At 43.2% G+C, this 20,886-nt stretch overlaps 1 protein-coding gene across 1 annotated transcript in view; it reads left to right on the top strand.

Annotated features, from left to right (window-relative positions):
• The window catches only part of LOC307076349 (uncharacterized protein), a gene marked incomplete at its 3' end in the record, with an annotated part of 44,677 nt that extends 24,187 nt beyond the window's left edge, over positions 1 to 20,490 (top strand). Inside the window, exons 11-22 of the mRNA XM_079737309.1 lie at positions 2,512 to 2,658; positions 3,160 to 3,294; positions 6,952 to 7,080; positions 7,624 to 7,752; positions 8,195 to 8,323; positions 8,546 to 8,674; positions 11,975 to 12,211; positions 13,040 to 13,188; positions 16,215 to 16,284; positions 16,604 to 16,660; positions 18,090 to 18,332; positions 20,291 to 20,490. Coding sequence (XP_079593435.1) covers positions 2,512 to 2,658; positions 3,160 to 3,294; positions 6,952 to 7,080; positions 7,624 to 7,752; positions 8,195 to 8,323; positions 8,546 to 8,674; positions 11,975 to 12,211; positions 13,040 to 13,188; positions 16,215 to 16,284; positions 16,604 to 16,660; positions 18,090 to 18,332; positions 20,291 to 20,490 — 1,754 coding nt within the window. The remainder of the gene's footprint in view (positions 1 to 2,511; positions 2,659 to 3,159; positions 3,295 to 6,951; positions 7,081 to 7,623; positions 7,753 to 8,194; positions 8,324 to 8,545; positions 8,675 to 11,974; positions 12,212 to 13,039; positions 13,189 to 16,214; positions 16,285 to 16,603; positions 16,661 to 18,089; positions 18,333 to 20,290) is intronic.
• Between the last annotated feature and the right edge of the window lie 396 nt (positions 20,491 to 20,886).

The raw sequence follows: 20,886 nt of genomic DNA, 5'->3' as shown, positions 1-20,886 counted from the left end.
TGGAAATTGCACCAAGTAGAGACAGTATATGAAAGTCCTGACCGTGAAACCGTGGAACTCTCCACTGCCAAATTCAAATGTTTCAGTTTTAGAGAGCGCAAGGATCCATTCAAAACGCGAAAGCAAATTCCTCATGGTAAAAAAATAACATTATAAATACGTGTGACCATGTGGGTTGATTATCCAGCAGGAGAATATGGAATTCTGTCTTCGGCAGTGTTAATCTTGCTCCCGTTAGTTATTGCTGCATTTGGAACTGAATACCACTAGTTGTCAATCGGTTGGACTATGATGAGTGCTCAATATAAGAGGTGACTGTGGAAATGATTTAAATAATTGCCAGAGGGGAAATTGGGGAAATGTCTTACAATTGGAAGTTGGTGTTAATATATAAATTAAGTTATTCGTTCAAATCAAAGGTCAATTCATAAATAAGCCAAATGTAATTTGAAGCGGGAAACAAAACTTTCTGATCATCAGATTTGGCCCAGGAGCCCATGATGAGAGTGTCTGAAGCAATTATATCTCCAGTATCTTTAATTAATTGTATATTATATTATTCTAGATAGAATATCTCACAAATGCTTCTTCGTCTTGGGCTTTACAGTGTGCTCGCTTCATATTTACCGCGTCAAAATTATGAACCAGTGAGAATAATTATCAACCAAACACACACCAACACTTTCCAAACACTTTTGAAACATGTGTTTCTTTAATGTTTTATATGCATGCTGCTTTACCTCTGTCAAATTTTGTGATTTATTATTAACTAAAACTATTACTATGTGTGGTTGTGTGTGGCTAAAGCAATTGTAGTGCTTCTAACACTGTAAGACTGGGAACTTTTCATTGACTGTTGACTTGATCTAAATTAACCCTGTATTTCTGTGGCATTGGAGAAATGGATGATGGAGCAACTTGTTTTGGCAACCTTATTAGCAAGTGGTGTTTGGTTTGTTCAACTGGACCCATGGTGCAGAGACTCAATGAGGCCGATTTTAGGATTGATGGGAGTCTGGGCATTGGATGATGTGGATGGTTTGTTGCTGGATTTTTTACCTGTGCAGTTGGTGAAGAATCCAATGCTATTGAAGTATTTATCGAACTGAACGCTTATGTCAATGGCGATCAGGATAAGTTGAACTGTTTCTTTGAATTGGGTGTAGGCAAAAGCTTATCGGCTAATAAATGAAGTCTTGAAGACAAAAAAGTCAAAACGGCCTTGAAAATCACCTGACTTCTCCTTTTAATATAACAGAGGGGACCATTTAGAGTGCCATTTTACTGAAGTCTCGCTGAAATAGAACAACCCCATTGGTATTCAACATTCAGTCCATCGCATAGTGTCAAAGAGAGGGGTGAAGAACGATCATTAGGAAAGCTTTGGCAAGGATTAACCTGAGAATGTCTTATTATATATTCACTGTGGGCCACGACCTCCTGCCATCGCAGGGACTGCTCCTCTGCGGCTCTGTCATTAGAGGGGTCAGGGGTAACTCTCAAACCATATAAGGCAGGTTCCAGGCTCTTGGATAATGGTGAAAACACATGGCCCTTGGTTGTCCTGCATAACAATGACAACGCAGGGCAACCCATGTCATAACAATTGAGAATCAGGTTAAAAATGTACTTACTACATCATGAATTTATGTCTTGGAATCATTTATGGTGGTTCTAGATATTTTAAAGAACATAATATACTCATTTGATACTTGTCTGAGTTTTTTTTGCTCAGAGCATAGAAACCGATGCTTTAGGCCAAATATCTGTTATTTTTGAGCTTTGCAAAAATAGGTTAGTTGGTTAGTCTTTTGAGTGACCTTGATATATCTATATTCATATCTCTAGAACCAAGTAATGCTATTTATATAATATCCAGTCTACCACCAATGCTAATGCTATGCTATTTTCCAGTCCTGATTCCCAAAGTATTTAGAGTTTTCTTGGGCCAACCAGGCAATGCTTGGTTGACATTCTCTCTAATGTTAACCGTGCAGCATGAATGGATCTTCAATCTGTTCTCCACCTCTTTCTTCAGTGGGGGCTATGCTGGGAAAAAATAAATCCTCAAGTTATGAAATCCTGCGAGTTTGATACAGTATGTCAAGTGTTTCTGGGAATGCAGAGATTTCCCATATGCCCCATCTTGTTAAAGCCTGAGTCATATTGCTAAATGCTGATGCTTTATCTTTGACAATCAGCTGAACATTGATGGAAACTTTCCTAGAGATATTTTGCTCCTCGCAAGCAGAGCATTTTCATTATGCCAGGACACGTCAGCTAGGGGGCTAGTCCTCACCTCCCCCTAGTCTGTAATTGGATCTCAGTTTGGGATATTTCTTTCTGGCTTGTCCAGGACAGTGGCACATGGCGGGGTAAATAAACAGAACTCATCGCCTCTAGTTTGTTATTTATTTATTGGTTTTCCAGTCTGTGCCTTTTAAAGATTTTAACACCGTGTGTTACTGCATGCTGGTCTACTTGTTTTTTGCATGTGTGTGTATTGTGCAGGTGTCCGGTGTGACAGTGTATGTGAGGAGGACCGCTGGGGGCCCGACTGTTCCTACAGCTGCACCTGTGAGAACGGAGGCTCTTGCTCCCCAGAGGACGGCTCCTGTGTGTGCGCCGCTGGCTACCGGGGCACCAACTGCCGCCGCAGTAAGCAGACACCTACATCTATGGGACATTCAAGGGGGGGTTCAACATCGAAGTGCTAGCATGTACAATGAGCTCCCTTACGGAAGGGAAAATTCCTTGCAGCGCACAGTTTTCTGGTTTCGATCGATGCTGAAGAGTACAGAGGCACACAGCTGAGAGGAATTGCACCTATGCGCTCTGTGTACACCATTTACCTCAAACTCTTCTTGCTCTAGGTCTGTTTGCATCAAGTTGATGATGAAGTCTCATAATTCACTGTTTTGGCAATAACCTAAATTACCAAGAGAGTCTGTAGCTGGAAGGAAACATCAGGATAGATCCACGGTCCCACTCAGGCAAACATCATTTAGAATGAAGAGCTTAAGGGAGACGTATTGGCAACAACTGTGTGTGGTGAAATCCAAATGGGCACAGCATGGCACATTCTGAGGCAGGTAAACCCCGCCTTCATGGGTGTCAGTCATAAAAAATTCAATATGTTTTGTGTGTCCTACCTACTAGCCTGCGGTCCTGGCTTCTATGGCCAGCACTGCAGTCAGTCCTGTCCGCAGTGTCTCCATAGTGACGGCGCCTGCCACCACATCTCGGGCCACTGTGAGTGTCTGACGGGCTTCTACGGCTCTCTCTGCAACCAGGGTGAGTATGTTTGTACCGTGTGTGTGTGTGTGGGGGGGGGGACCGTGGGTCTTTGCTTTTGTATGTCAGTTTGGGGATCCGTATATGTGTCTGCAAGTGCATCAATCTTGTTTCTGACGATGTGGAAGTGGGTTATTTCACAACAGCTAATGTATTTATTTGTGTTACCATGGACATACGTGACAGAAAGCATGATAAGCCTTGGATCACGTAGAAGATGAAACACTGTTTCAATCTGAAAGTTACAGCGTGTCTCACCGGATGATGCTGGAAACATCTTCCAGCAGGCTTCCTTAGTGTGGATTTAGCGGTATTGATGCTGCGGTGTGTGTTTTCCTGTTGAAACAGAATCGTAATGAGGTATATGTGTTGGATGAATACAATGACAAAAAAGCCCCAGTGCAAATCTTCTGCATCCATTATTTTGCTTGATTATCAGCCTTTTGACAGTCTGTGGAGATGCGGCTAAATGTTTAGAGTCCCTTGACTCTTACAACCCTTTGAAGCATCTTACGTTTGAAGTAAAAGCTATCAACAAAGCCTTACACACTACATCATATTCTCATGAAAGAAGTATAATGCATTATTAAGCAGATGAAGTGCATCAGTGTGCCATAAGAATCATAATAGTGCCGTGGTTAAATGGTGTCCTATATGTAGATGCTTGATCATGTATGTTGGATAAGGCTTATCGTTTATAGTGCAACATACACATATAAATGTCCTCGGTTCGACTTGATCGATTGATCCCCACCTTAAACAGTTCTTGTACACGAACAATGTGTAAATATTCAATGTCCCTAACAAACAGGCACAGTCTTCACAATGGCCTGCTCGACATCAGCCAATCTGCTGCCCATTGCATCTTTGAATGGCCTCCCAGATAGCGGGATGAGCCATGATATATTAGGTGGCCTTCAGCTTTGGAAGAGGAGCTGTTTCACCTCTCCGTTATGGCAGCGTGCCCCAGCCCCTTGGGGTTGTTTGTTGGTCTCTCACAAACGTCGATGCTGCTATCGCCGTGACTCCCTTCAGAACGCCTGGTGCAGATTAAGAGACAACACATTGCGTTGGCGTGTGTGCGTGTGTGCCTGTGTGCGCGGCTGGTGCCCGCATCGCGTTGCTGTGCTGGACAGGATGAATATGGAAATGAATGAATTTGAATTGTTTGTGACATGCAGGCAGCAACCGTTTTTTTATATTTGCATATAAACACACTTATTTTCTAGCTAGTTACTTCTAGTTACTTGATTATAAAATATGTGAGTACGAAATGCCTTTACCAGCAGCCTGTTAGGATCAGACGGGGGGAACTCAGACACTGGAGGTTGAATTAAACCAGAGGTTTATTGTATGGAGGATGAAAACAGTATGGAAAAAACAGTACAGACGAGGGTGGATTACAGCACAGGGTTGAGTAGGTGGACAGAGAAGATGGATAGACAGACAGGCAGGCAGTGCTACAGACAGGTAGGCAGGTAGATGAGCATGCAGGGTGGATGGCAGACAGGGAGGGGGTTGGTGTTCCTTGGGCAAGGAGAACAAGGAGATTACCAACACGGGGTAACACGGAACACAAAACAAATTTTAGAAATTTCTTAGAAGCCGAGAATGGGTTTCTACCACTGTTGTTGAAATAACGATCTGGCCATCAGTGGGTGAAGAACCGGGGTTTATATGTGACGGGATGATTACTGGAGATGGAAGGCAGGTGTGGATCTTGACCTGGGGAAAAAACACCAAGAGGGGGAGACGGAGCACAGAATCTGCTGGGTATGGCCACGGCCATAACACATGTTTATATATATAGATATAGATGGATGGATCGATAGATCGATCCTGACATTCTAAATCAAAAGGCCCTTGCTTTATTATCAAGTTTCTCATATGGGGATATTTTGATTACAGAAATTACACTGTTTGTTATGAAGACCATTTCAACAATCAGAGTTGCCTGAAACCATCCATTATCCGAACATTATAGGTGTCCAATATACACCTACAAGGGCTCCCATGAAACAGACTTTCATTATGCATTGTGTTCATTCATAAAAACATTGGCATAATGCCTTGACTATGCATAATACAACCTGTAATTGCAGTCACAACACTAGGTTTTTGCTCAGCTTTTCAGCTCATTATAATAAGTGAGTAAAATTACTTGTATTAGATATTAATAATATATATAATTGAGCCCTGGTAGGTAAGTATGTTATACTAGTGCATCATCAGGGAAGATTATCTCTTTATGTTCAGGCTACATTTCCACCCCTGGAAGTATTTCTGGCTATATAATGACATCTCCATTCTTGACTTGTTTGAATGTATCTTTTTATAATGCATGGTTTCTCATCCTTAATTTTAGTTTATAAATATATTGAATAAACTTCAAGATGTATTCCTGATTGTAAGAATTTTGCTCTTTTAACACATCTGTGAAGAACCTGGTTTATTTGCTAACTTCACAAGCGGAAGCTTGCTTTTGGTTCTGCCTTTCCTGAAACAGTGTTGGAAAATATATAAACTGGGAGTCGAGATGAGGAGCATTATTGGAAGTTGAATATATGTTATGAGATTGTAGGTGATACTGTCTATGGAAGTTACAGCTGGGTACATTCGGTTGATTCCAAATTATGGTGGTGTGAGCATTAAGCACCGTCATTGAAATCCAGTAGTTTCTCATTTTTTAACATGCCTCTGTTGTCCGTGGACACCCATTATTTCACCAGATAATGAAGAGAACTAAAGTTGTTACTTAAAAAATATATTTCCTGAACGCCCCCAATAATGAGGACATCCACACTCACGATAGAGCTGCAATGCATACTGCTTAACACTTACTATTTCCTCTTCAGATATTGTGAATACACCCTCACCTTCTGGCTCTGGCTCTCAGCCATTTTGGATAGTTCACATAAACATTTCATCGATTGAACATTATTAGTGTTTTGTAATTGCATTAAGCTCATGGATCACAAAGTATTTTTTGTTTTTGGATTCGATTGTTACATCGTAAAGAGAAAGTATTTTATTAATTACGATTAACAGGAAAAATACGAAGATGAATTGGAAAAATAAATAGGAAAATGTGTTTGGTTTAATCTGAAAGTGGAGGTTTGCTGTTCAATAAAATAATATGTATTGGACATTGTTTAGAGCAGATCTAGTTAATAAAGCCACTTTGTGTGTTTTGTAAGAGGAGAGAGGAATATGTAATTGTACTTGTACAACTATTGAAGTACTTGTAATGTAAATTAAGTCACATATTTACACACAGAGTGATTTTAATGCAAACTGAGACAACAAAAAAATATCTGTTTATGTTGCCTAGTTTTTGTAGCATAAACAATTAAGTTATAAGTGTTTGGTGCTCACCATCACAAATATCATCAGCCAACATGTATTTAGTTGCCTATGGAAGCAGTGTTTGAACATTATTTTAGGACAAATTGTAGTTGCATGTATAGCTTCTTCACGTGTATTTTTGTATGTTTCATATATTCTGAGTGCGCTGGTGTTTCTCCATGCAACTGCACGTGTGTGTGTGTGTGTGTGTGTGTGTTGCCGGTGTTTCAACACGCAATCTGTGTTTTTGTGTTTCTGGATTATTTTCACAACTTTGTGGTACTGTTGTACCCCTTGTGTGTGTCTGCTCAGTGTGTCCCAGCGGGAAGTTTGGGAGAGCCTGTGCAGAGAAGTGCCTATGCACCAACAATGGAACATGTAATCCCATTGATGGCTCCTGTCAATGCTACCCTGGCTGGTTGGGGGACGACTGCTCCAAAGGTACACACACAAACAGACACACACACACACACACACACACACACACACACACACACACACACACACACACACACAAAGATACACACACATACACACTGACACACATGTACATTCAGACAGACATAACCTTACACAAACAGAATTGGTGACATTGTTCTGTCAATGTGTTTTTTTTCAGTGTGTTTTTTTCTATACAGCAAAGATGTGAGTCTTACTTCTTGGGGATCAATGGCAAGCGGGCATTTATAATATAGGACCAAAAAACACCGTTGATATTTTCTCCCTAGAAGCTCCTATGATGTGGCTAATCATTCATGAATGACCTTAGTTTGTTGTGCATTGACAGCAACGGTTGGCTCTGGGCTGTTATGAGGGGTTAACACACACTCTGACCTATTAACCTCAATCCTTGGTCGCAATCGAAGGCAGCTGGCATTTGTAAGCACAACTAAGATCAGGGGGTCTGTGTGTGCATGTGTGCGTATCTCTCTGGGTGTGCATGCGCGTGCGTGTGTGTGTGTGTGTGTGTGTGTGTGTGTTCAGTGTGCCCCCAGGGATCTTGGGGGCCAGACTGCATCCATACATGCAACTGTCACAACGGAGCCGAGTGCAGCGCTGCAGATGGAGCGTGTCACTGCAGAGGGGGCTGGACAGGACTCTTCTGTACTCAACGTAGGTTCCCACACACACATGCACACACACACACACACACACAGACGCACATCATCATCACCGTTGCAACGTTGTGTTAACTGAACAGGGGATTTTTCAAGACGGAATGCAGTATGTACAGATGCTGCTTAGCCTCTTTTGAGTTTCAATGCTACAACGAATACAATGAGATACTCAAACTGAGCCCAGTGCTTTGACCATTTGCTTATTTTGTTATACAGCGCTTAGGTCTTTTACATTTTGTTACTCAAACCAACATTGCCACCTAGTGGCTGACAGTAACGCTGCACCATTTGTTTTTAGTTGCCGTGTCCAACTGAAGACACTATATATATTGATACATTTTTAAGGAAGAATGTAGATACACCAACACACTGACTAGATTCTGGCATTTTAAATTGTCCTACATGTTTCTATCGCTGATTTATTTGGCATATTCAAGGTTGTCCAACGGGTTTCTATGGCGATGATTGTGCCGAGGTGTGCCGCTGTCAAAACGGAGCCGACTGTGATCATATAGCTGGACAGTGTACCTGTCGGACGGGCTTCATGGGACAAAACTGTGAACTCAGTAAGTCGAGTCAGCTCAACCTTGACCTCTGAGTGCGTGTGTGTATCAATCCGTGTGTGTGTGTGTGTGTGTGTGTGTGTGTGTGTGTGTGTGTGTGTGTGTGTGTGTGTGTGTGTGTGTGTGTGTGTGTGTGTGTGTGTGTGTGTGTGTATTTGTTACTGTGTGAACATTTGGCTTCAAGTAGGATGTGCTTACACTGCTCTGACGCTCCCCCTGGTACAGAGTGTCCCGCCGGGAGGTTTGGTTATGGCTGCCAGCAGCTCTGTGAGTGCATGAACAACTCCACCTGTGACTACATAACCGGGACCTGCTACTGCAGCATTGGCTTCAAGGGCATACGCTGCGACCAGGGTACGAACACGCTTAAGCAAAATGTAAATCCTCCTGACAAATAATGGCATCATCAGACAAGCTGTGGCAGACAAATCAAACATCAACAGCAAAAGCTTTTGCTCCTTCCTGATCCGGTCATCCAAGGGTATCGCGATAGTTTGATGGAGTTGTAACGCCTTTCAAAAGCTTTGGTTTCTGAAACAATTTTAACTCTGCTGTGGGTCTTCCGGTTATTAACTCCAACATTGTTATTAAAAGTTAACCTAGACAACGGCGTAGATATAAATCGGAAACAATGTCCTCCTTGCGGTTACGTTAATCGCGCTGGCTAACATCGTGAAGTAAACCAAGTCACGCCCGTAAGCTTGTATCTAGTTTTTGGATTCCTGCCCCTCTCAGCAGGTGGAACTTGTCATGATTCAGCGGTAATAAAGCCCACCTAATTAGAGGGAAGGTATGATTAGTCAATTTGAATGTCTTTCAAAATAAATCTAATTTAATTACTATAGAGCACAACAGTGTGGTTCCGGAAGTAAAAATCCCATACATTTTCACCATAGAGATTTTGACTAAAAGCTATAATGTCGTAACCATCCAAGGTATACTTACAAAGCGCTGTTTTATTGTGAACGATGCTATATGCTTCTGCAGAAGCCACAAGTTAAAGACGTAAACAACTAGGTTTTAGTAAAACACATTTTATTCGCGATGTCTTTTGAAACCACTTCACTACCCATAATCCTAAAGTGTAACACGACCGGTGATGATTGGTGGAGCACGCTGTTACCAGGAAATGTTAACTGCACCCACGAAAGTCAGTGGTCTTGACTGCTGTCACTGAACTCGATCGCTTACCTCAGAAACCTAGTCTGGCTATTCCCAGACCAAGCTCAATCGTAGATTGAGCTAGGTCTTGGGAAGCTGCTGTCATTTTCTTCAGCACAAGAGGTGTGATCAACGGGCCTAGTTCAACTGACTCTGTACGCGATTGGCTGTTTGCCGTCGCTTCCTTGTCGTCATTGTGCTAAACCAGCCAATAGCGCGCCAAGGGGAAAAGCCAGCTTGTTGATTGGCTCCCGCAAAAACGTATCGGAAGCAGAAAGAAATGTATTGCCCTTCTCCAGACCCTCGCGCAGGGCAAACTCAAATCGCCGGCAGAATGGGCTTCTACAAGAGCATAATCCATCGTTTCACAATATAACTGTGTGTGGCAGGTAAACTTTGGATGGTTACGACATTATGGCTTTTAATCAAAACCTCTGGAGAAAACAAATGGGATTTTTACTTCCAGAACCACACCGTTTTCTCTATTACTCCACCAATCACAGAGGTTATATCCTCAGGAACATTTTTTAAATAAAATACGATAATATAATCTAGAATATTTTAGGCCCTCTCTGAGGGGCCTGATGGTTCCCCTCTGTCTAAGCGTAATGTGATTTTACTTCTGTGAGTTGCAACTCATTTTTTACATGCATGTCTCGATCTACAGGTGTATAATATGTATGCATTCAGATTATGCAGACTTGACGAGAACCACAAATGCAAGTATACCAGTTCACATGTCGTAATCTGTTCACGCCCGAACACATACGTTGTGTCCAGGTTACGAACACGCTCACATTCACTCAGTACGCTGCGACTGGGTTATGAACACGCTCACATTCACTCAGTACGCTGCGACTGGGTTATGAACACGCTCACATTCACTCAGTACGCTGCGACTGGGTTATGAACACGCTCACATTCACTCAGTACGCTGCGACTGGGTTATGAACACGCTCACATTCACTCAGTACGCTGCGACTGGGTTATGAACACGCTCACATTCACTCAGTACGCTGCGACCGGGTTATGAACACGCTCACATTCACTCAGTACGCTGCGACTGGGTTATGAACACGCTCACATTCACTCAATACGCTGCGACCGGGTTATGAACACGCTCACATTCATCCAATACGCTGCGACCGGGTTATGAACACGCTCATATTCAATCAGTACGCTGCGACTGGGTTATGAACACGCTCACATTCACTCAGTACGCTGCGACCGGGTTATGAACACGCTCACATTCACTCAATACGCTGCGACCGGGTTATGAACACGCTCACATTCACTCAGTACGCTGCGACTGGGTTATGAACACGCTCACATTCACTCAATACGCTGCGACCGGGTTATGAACACGCTCACATTCATCCAATACGCTGCGACCGGGTTATGAACACGCTCACATTCACTCAGTACGCTGCGACTGGGTTATGAACACGCTCACATTCACTCAGTACGCTGCGACCGGGTTATGAACACGCTCACATTCACTCAATACGCTGCGACCGGGTTATGAACACGCTCACATTCACTCAGTACGCTGCGACTGGGTTATGAACACAGTCACATTCATTCAGAGATGAAGGAAACAAAAGCAGAATAAAATACTAACCTCTGTCCATTATTTCCTAAATAAATTCTGATCAACTCTGATACTGATCTGAATAAATTAACTATTGGACTAATAAGAGACCTAAATTCGAACTCCCGTTCTTCCTTGCCGTTTTTTAGGATTTTAAGATTAGTTATGATTAATTTCGTGGCTCGTCTTCGACTTCAGACGAGCCACGTTAGCCTGGTGTTTAGAAGAAGATACATTCATTAGCTACCTGATCTCTAAACATGAATCATGTTTAGAGTTCAGGTAGCTAATCATACACACAATCCCAGCATGCATTTGTGTGGGACCCAAACAATTGCAATCTTGTAAGTCAGTCTAGTCCTGACTCAATGGTAATATGTATGCAGAGCTTCAGCGGATTAATCATTAAAATGGATGTCATTCAGTTGTCATAAAAAGTATATTGGATCCATCAATGGAGAGACCTTGCTTTTAAATGAGTTGTAAATGCTTAAGGTAAAATGTTTGTTACGATCGAATGGGAGGGAACCCAAGCGCAGACAACGGAGGTTGAATTAAACTAGAGGTTTATTGTAGGGAGGATGAGAGCAGTAGGGGAAAAAACAGGAGGTGTACAGGCAAGGATGGATGACAGGCAGGCAACGCTACAGGCAGGTAGGGAGGTAGATGAGCTGAAATGTACTTATTTATTAAAGAGAAACCAACTAGTTCTAACAGTTACACAGTAATTGTCCTCAAATATATATATATGTTTTTAAAAGATATTGGTGTTAAAAAACACAGAGATAACCTGTGATTAATCATGAACAGTTGAAATGTCTGTTTAGACAAAGGGGGTTATTTTTGCCATTGACAAAACAATCCAAACAAACCAAAAATCCCCCGCCTCCTCCCTCGACCAGCCGCTCTGATGATGGAAGAGCTGAACCCATACACCAAGATCAGCCCGGCACTAGGCTCGGAGCGCCAGTCAGCGGGCGCCGTCCTTGGCGTCGTGGTGCTGCTGCTGCTCATCGCCGCCATGCTGGCTGTGGTGGTGTGGTTCCGCTGCCGTCAGAGGGAGAAGGGCGGCCAGAACGTTCCCAGCGTCACGTACACTCCGGCCCTGCACATCAACGCCACCGACTTCTCCCTCTCTGGTGAGCGATGTAGTGGCTTCAAAGTAGATCTGTGCTCTGCTGCTGCTGCTGCCGTCTGCCAGAGAATGTTCTGTATGTTTTGTTTGATCCGCTTTGCACTTTTGAACGAGAGTGGTGTAGAAAGGTGATTTTATGTATTCCAACGTCGTGCTGGTTCGTACCGCCGACATACACTGCTTTGTACTGCAAGGGTCAGACTTTTACCACATGTGTTTCCGATTGCGTTTTGGTGGATGCGTTGTGTTTTTTTCAACGTGTGCAGGGCTGTAGATGCAGCAAAAGAGCTTCTGTAACGCATGGTTGCAAGCCTTTTTGCTGCGTCGAATCTTCTTGTGAACTACAACTTAACTTTGCAACCGGTATACACAAGGCATTATATGAAATGCAATGTTTATAAAGGGTGATTTGCTTGTAGTAGTAGTTGTAGTTGCTGAAAGTGGTGTTTTTAATGTTTTTCCTGCCCAGGGACCATGGATGCAAATTGGCTCTTTAGCTAGCTCGGGGTAATTTACTGTGTTGTGCACAGTTCCTGTTCAATGAACGAACAACGTCTGCTAATAACTTCCTTTTTCCTGCAAAAGTTCCATGTTTCCAGCTACCCACTTCAGATTGGTCGTGTTTCTCTCTCTTCAACCTCCCATTTTATCCTTCTTTCAATGCCATATTGGAGTGTGTGTGTCTGTGCGTGAGCCTGTTTGTGAGAGGTGTCTGTCTACGAACATCAACCATGGCATGTGTGTTTGTGTGTGTGTGTCCTGTGTCTACATACATGTATACTTGTTTGAGTATGTTTGCTGAGCCGCCAGTGTTGTGCTACGGTGCCAGCAGGGCTACAATGCACAGGCCTGCTCTCCTCTCCAGAGTCCTCTCCCAACAACAGCAGCAGTGTGGTCAACCCCTGCTTCTCCAACCCCAGCTACCACACGCTGGGGCCCTGCACCTACTACCCCCGGCCGGACAAGAGAACCACAGCCAAGGTGGGGGAAAACTTTTGTCTCTACTTATAAAAGAGGGCCTTTGTGTGTTTAACCTCGTTCCCGGGTGTTTGAGGTGCTCCAAAGGTGTGTATATTAGGGGAAAGGGGCAGGACCTCCGAGCGTGCTTCTGAGTATATATAATATCAGTTTCAGTAACATGGGTTTAGAGGCGAGAGAGAGGAATGGAGGGACTTCCAATAGAAGGATATCTATCCCTGTTACATGTTCAGGATTCTGCTTTGTCAAATTCCTTTGACAAACCTACAGTTCATGACCCTCTCTCTGTCTAATTTGTGTGAGGCTATTAGTGTGAGGCTATTATGGTTAGAGTAAACAAACACTACGTTTACATGCACCGCTTAATCAGAGTATAGTATAGTGAGCCTCTTCTGGCTGACCTCTTTACGTCACCAGCAACAACAAAATCAGGCAGCATTCGATAAAAGATGTTTACAGCAGACAGCTGTCAGTTCGCCCGCGATGGGGGGGTTAATGAGGGTAGGTCAAGGAGAAGAGGTGTGTTTTGAGGTGCTTTTTGAACAGTGTGAGAGAGGGGGCACTATACACTTCTTATAAGGGGTAACCACATTGGCACGATACCTGTGGCCTCTACGGATTCGGTTTTTGGTTTAAAGGAGACATATTATAGTGTTTTCCCAGCAAGTAAACATAGTATATGAGTTCCAGCAAACATGTTTTTGAAGCTGTTTGCTGGAAATAGCTTTTAGGAAAATAAATCTTGCCTACCGCTTTTCCCCTCTGTTTCAGTCCCTTCAGAATGCGCTGTTTCTGGTGTCTGTAGCTTTAATTGAAATGAGCTGCTGCCCATTGACCAATGAGCTGTCAGACTGAACAACAGCATGGAGGAGAAGGGATTGTTGCCGTTTGCGGACTCCTGGAGCTCTATATCTATATAATATAATAATAATATTATATAATATATAGGTATTTATATAATATTATATCTTATATCACGGCTAAAAGCTATGTGTGCCTCGGATGATATTATGAATTATAAAGACTGCGTCTGACATCTCTGGTACTTCCACAACAAGTAAAGACTCGTAGTGCGGGTTATCTCGGCCATGGTTGAGAAGAATTGGGGGAAAGGAACTTTGGCCTTGACTCTCTGAGATATATATATATTGAACCGCGACATGGAGGAGAAATGGATTGTACTCCGGGAGTTGAGCTGCCGGAATGCCGCCGAGTTCCCCGCCGGAGCTGCCGGACTTCCGCCGAAGCTTCGGCGGCAGTCCGACAGCTCCGCCGGACTGCCTGCCAGGCAGTCATACGGCAAACTGACAAATTAGACATCTATTTTAGTATGGAATATCCCTGCTGCTGAAATGCGTGAACATCTTCGCCCAGCGCTCGTCCGCTGGTCCACAAAATCGTAGCTATGCTCTTATTGGAGGGGGGTGGGGAAGTGGGAGGTAATATTCAAATGTGCTCCCTTCCTACCAGTAGGGGGCGCCGAAACTAACTCGCTTGTTTGGTAACTGTAGGCGGGGTACTTTCAGAAATGCATGTCTCACTCAAAAAAAATCATGTTCAGACTTTTTTCAAAGTTTTTAATCCTTTTGGGAGCACCAGAGACCCAAAACAACACCCAAAATCCCAGGAAAAGTGTTGTTTTCATAATATGTCCCCTTTAAGAAATTTCCTTTCCTAACGAGATGACCAGAAAATACTTTGAGGAAAGGTTGTTTGATTTCTAAAAATGCTTAGGAAAGGTGGCTCGATGCAACCTTTAACCCATCTTTAGCATAGGTTACTCCTGACCAACTTTTACGAAAGGGAAGGCGATATTTGTAAGCCATTTTCCCTTACGGCGGCAATATTTAAGCAACAGGCCAACGACGAAGTTAACCGACTACGCAAAGACCAAGAGAGCCGCGGTAAAGCAGAAGAAGAGAAGAAAATAACATTTTAAAGAGTTAACCAAACATGAGAAGAGGCGAAGAATCTAAAGAACTCATAAATGACCAACATCAAAATAGTTATTTTTGTAACTCATAATTTACACCATAATAAAATTAACTACCAACTTTTTTAAGAAAGACTACTGGGGTTAATTTCAACATCAAGTTTAGCCTTTTTTTTCACGTGAATTTAGATTCAAGTGGCCTAAAATATTCCTGTTGGCAAAGTCCGACCTAAGTGATTCTTTTTGTTGGCGACAACCTGATGGAAATCAATACGACAAGAACGCATGGATCGAAAGAGCGCTTGTTGTAGTCCATCTTCGGAAAATTTATTTCACGGAGGTCAGCAATGCCCGCCGTCACGCAATGACGTTGGTTAGGAATAGTGGAGTCAAATTCATTTTAAACAGTGCTGTCTTTTCCTATGTTGGAAAGGAAGCACCTTTTCATCTTTCCTTGACCCGATGACGTTTTCCACAAAGGTTAAGGAAAGGAGGCATAAAGGTTAGGAGGTTTAACTCGGCTGCCCAGCATCCTCCGTCTTCTTCACCACCTTTTTAAATAAATCAGTTTCTCGTTTTCCTACGGCGACAACAACACCACTATAATCTCCTTCTACTTCCGGCTCACGGCCCCCGGGAGAAAATCTTGAGCATGCGCAGAACGCAAAATCTGATTATAATCCGATTTAATGAATACGTGCACGATTAATGTGACTATGAATCGAATAATTTAGGGGTCTTAATCCGACGACTAGAAACACAATTCGGTCTGATTTTAGTCCTACTAAGGTGTATACATGCATCTTAAAAATGCCAATCATAGTCGGAATAACCCAATAATTTGGTTTTCCCGCTGTGTTATGTAGCCTCAGGGGACGGTACTGTTAGACTGTGGTTTATAAGTCATTGTCATGTGGTTACCAGCAGCAGTCTCTAGAGACATCGTTGATCTTTTTAATAATTTGCGAAGAAATCGAAATGAGAATAGTTAATAGTAAAAACAATAGGTATCCACAAAACATTGTGAATACCTAATTATAGAATAGTTAATAGAAGTGTTCTTTTAATATTGGAGTGTTCTTTGTGGGCTTTGTAGAGGAAGACGAAGAGGAAGCACAGGAACAGTGCGCCAGAGTGGGGAGCCTACTGTAACCTCAACGAGCTGGGTCAGTGGGCGTCCCTAGCACCCTACACCACAGTCACACCTCATCATGCACCAAGTCTGCATTACCATGTTTTTACATTTGAAATAACACTGTCCACCCGTTACCTAGGAGTCATCTGTTAGGACATCTTTTCTGAAAGCCAAAGTCCTCTTCCGCATTTTGAGTCACTGTTATTATATTTCATTTAATTTGATAACCTGTTATTTTAGTTCAACCCATGAGTGGAGCAATAAGATATAACTTCAGTGTACCACATTCCACCACGGTTTACCTTGTGAACTTACCCAGCAGAGGTGTTTGTGCTTCTGGGTGTTTCTAGGTGTGTACTGCCTGGACCGACGGTACAGCTACCATGTGGAGCAGCAGCGCTACAGAGGTACAGTAGCGGGGATTAGCTAGACACCCATGCCATCCCTGCCCCCGCCCCAAACATTACATCCCGCACCCCCAACCGCAGATAAAAGAAACTGTTTAGCTTTGGCTATCGTCCCTTGTGCAAGAAGGTTACACTGAAACTTAATCTCAGCATGACTCTGGCCCAGCCCTGTGGAGCGCATGGTACCACAGCAACTCCTGTTAATAACCAGCAGACCACACCCCAATCCTCCTTCCTTTGAACACCAGGGTTCTGGTTTGAGTTAGTTCACAGAGCTGCTAGTCAGACAGAGAACCAATCTAACGTGACATGAACTACATTATATTTATTTACCAACAATGGATATGTATTACCAAATAACATACAAATTGACCAGAATGCATATTTAGTAATCTGATCTAATACTAATTTGCCAGAATGCATCATTATTTACTGCATTATATATACATTTACCAGAATGCATAATAATTACCACATGACATACTAATTTACCAGGATGCCAAATGATTTACCAAATGACATCATTTACCAGAATACATAATTATTGACCACATTACACACTCATTTACCAGAATGCATATTAGTTACATCACATACTCATTTAGCAGAATCCATTATTAGTTACATCACATACTTATTAACCAGAATGCAGATTTATTTACCAGATTTACATTGACCCTAATGCATATTTAATTATTTTATTTTATGTTTTCCAGATGTGGTGACATATTAAAGGGAACGTCACTCAATTGTACAAAGTGGTATCAAAATGTAATGGAAATGCCTTAGGGTTCCTACTGATTGGAAATTTTATGGGAGAATGAATTGTGCTCCCTCTAGATTTTGAGCTCTTCTTGACTGGATTGAACCGCATGATCTGTGTTCTTGTTTGAATGCCTGGTCTGTTGAGATTAAGAAGGAGATCAACTAAGCTGTGACCTAAGTGTTGACCTGTTTTTGTCTTTCTGCAGGACTGAAGGGTCGTCTTCTCTGTGTGTGCTCCCTTCCTGCCGCTCTCACTTACACCTTTCAACCCCTGAATCCCTGTTGCTGCCACTTACTAACCAAATGCCTTGACTGGCCCCCTCCCAGTTGAAGTTTACATTGACTTGCCTATGTAAAAGAATGCTGTTTTCTTTCCTTGTGTATTGTACTTTTGAGTCTGATTTGTTACACGCAAAGTTCTTTGAAGTGGTCTCCATATGGAATTGATGTACATGTTCTCGCTCTGCAATGTACTTATGTATATTAAGTACATTTTGGAAACCAATAATAAATGACAATGATCCATCATGTTTTGATCGACTTTGTTAGCCTCAATCACGGGGGACTTCGTTCAGGCAGTATGCTGTTTTCTGCAATGCTTTCACCTCAACGCTAAGCGCTTGTTTGTGTCCACGTGTTAACTCTCCTCTCTCTCCTCTCCCAGAGTACATGAAAGGCTCCCTGTCCAGCAGCTTTTCTCTGAACAGTGAGAATCCCTACGCCACCATCACCGACACGCCGGGGGGCTCGGCCGGCAGGCACACCGAGAGCAGCTACGAGGAGATGAAGTCCCCGGCTCACCGCGAACACGTGGCCTACCGCTTCTCCACCGCCGTCATCACCACCTCTGCCAGCGCGCAGCCACCACCAGCCACCGGCGCACCGGCTAAGAATGTTTACGACATGGGTAGGTCTGAGGCAGAACGCAGAATGTTTACGACATGGGTAGGTCTGAGGGAGAACGCAGAATGTTTACGACATGGGTAGGTCTGAGGGAGAACGCAGAATGTTTACGACATGGGTAGGTCTGAGGGAGAACGCAGAATGTTTACGACATGGGTAGGTCTGAGGGAGAACGCAGAATGTTTACGACATGGGTAGGTCTGAGGGAGAACGCAGAATGTTTACGACATGGGTAGGTCTGAGGCAGAACGCAGAATGTTTACGACACGGGTAGGTCTGAGGCAGAACGCAGAATGTTTACGACACGGGTAGGTCTGAGGCAGAACGCAGAATGTTTACGACACGGGTAGGTCTGAGGGAGAAAGCAGAATGTTTACGACACAGGTAGGTCTGAGGCAGAATGCAGAATGTTTTGGTTCACCTTTTTACGTATGGAAGCAGGCATAATAATTTTGTCCTTACGTTATCAAGCAAGCATTTGAGAGCATTTGATTACATTATAAAATAAATCAATTTATGGGTTACAGGGGTAATTGTTCAATGGAAAGTGTAGTATACTATATATAAAATAAATTATTCAATAGCTTATAATGTTATTCAGGGCTCAAAGTGCATTGACATTTTTAATGCATGGCAACTACTATCGGTTAGTAATTTCTTTTACAAACTGAAATAAGTGAAATAAACTAAGTGTAACAACAGCTAAGGCAGCCACCTACCTAACTATAGTGAAATAAAGCACAGGCTTGTGTGGGGGGTGCGAGGGTAAGATTGCGGATTGTCTACCTGATGTGAGAATTTAAGATGTTTTTTTATTTGTATTTTTGTTTACCAGAAAAATACATCATTGAGGTTAAAAATCTCCTTTTCAAATGTCCTTGCCCAGACTTGCCAAGCAGTAGCCTACAGTCACCAATAGCCTACACACAAAACATTAGAAAAATTAAACAACTTAAACATTCGGCAGGGGGGAGGGGGGATATCTATATCGCAAGACATTTGGGGAGGCAGGGTGAGAAAAAGGTTGAGCTACACACGCCATCCGTTGATTGGTCGACAGAATCCTCACTTCTGTGCGACAGGCGGATAAAACATCAAACAGTACCCACAAGGTATTTATGGACAACGGCGAAAGCTTAATTTATTGAAGATCTTAGTTTATTAAATGTCGCTTTAAAGTTTGCCGACCTTCTTGGACGTTCTTCCTTGTTGCTCTTTGTTTAATGTGTTGTATTCTTATCTTGATCCTGCCGTTGTCTTGCAACTTCTGTGTCCGCGCGTGCGTGTGTGCGGTGTATGTGTGTGCGTGTGCGATGTGGTGTGTGCTTTCGTGCTGTATGTGTGTGAGCTGCAGGCTGCTTGGCAAATTCGCACAGTGTCGAAGTGTGGACGAGCAACTTGTCTGACAGGCCTGCTATAGTAGTACGATTATTTGAGTTGAATTTGTTAGAAATGCCACACCCATCTTTCAGCTATTAGGGAGTGAAATGTGGTGTTCTAGTTTACTAAGCCTGCCTCTGTATGAGCATATTTCGATATTAGGCCACTCCTGGCTCCTTTCCGATCAATCAGTGCATTTTTTCTGTGATTGGTCAGGGGAATCCATCTTACCTGTCAATCACAGGTATGTATAATGCAACACTTCTCACTGGTGAAGAAACATATCGAGCAAAGTGGGAGAGGACCTTTTTATGTCTGTTTAGTTTCAGACTGTACTCTTATGCTCTTTTTTCTTCTCTCTCTCTCTCTTTACAACTCACGAATCTTAGCAGCTTCAAGCTTCAGAATTCAGCACGTAATTTGGAAGACCGTTGTGTCACAAGCAGTTACTCTTAATTAGTTTCAAAAAACAAATCGCACCCCTTTGGCTTTATGTTACCTTGGGCAGCTACTTCATTGTCACTTTTTGTTCTGCTTATTTCCCACATTGCATCACTCTCTCTCTTTGCTGTGTTCTTCCAGAGCCGACCAACGGCATGCCGGTCCCCAGCTATCCGCAGAACCCGTACGACATGCCCAGGAACAGCCACATCCCAAGCCACTATGACCTGCTGCCCATGCGGCCCAGCCCCTCCCACAGCCAGGGCCTGAACCAGCTACCCCCCGCCCAGCACGGCCATCCCCCCCCGTTGCCAGGCAGCCCAACTAGCTCCCTACTATAGGTGATAGGCTGGGGTAGAAACCAGGGACCAGCTAAACGTCTACAGTCACTCTTGAGTCTACAGTTGCTCTTGAGTCCTTCTCGACACTACAAGTCAGATAGGATTGGATGGGATGAACCTGCACACAGGTTTTGTTCCGTATTTATTGAATTGATCATTATGTGTGAGTTTGAAGTGATTGGATTTCTGCTGTAGCACCTCCTCCAACTGAAGGAACATCCAATTGGAGTCTACAGAGCCTGGGCAGAAAGAATGCAAGACTTGTGCCTCAGATGGAAATGACAAGGTACATCTTTTTGTATGAACCTAGCTCCTGCAGTCTCCACACTGCAGTGCAAGCAGGACATCAGAGCTGTTTACAGAACCTGCAATGCGGCCAACAGTCAAAAGATGTTT

The sequence above is a fragment of the Pollachius pollachius genome, assembly GCF_949987615.1.
Source record: "Pollachius pollachius genome assembly, chromosome: 5".
NCBI classification, from domain to species: domain Eukaryota; kingdom Metazoa; phylum Chordata; class Actinopteri; order Gadiformes; family Gadidae; genus Pollachius; species Pollachius pollachius.
The sequence above is the reverse complement of the archived record's forward strand: the minus strand, read 5'-3'. Positions and strand labels throughout refer to the sequence as shown.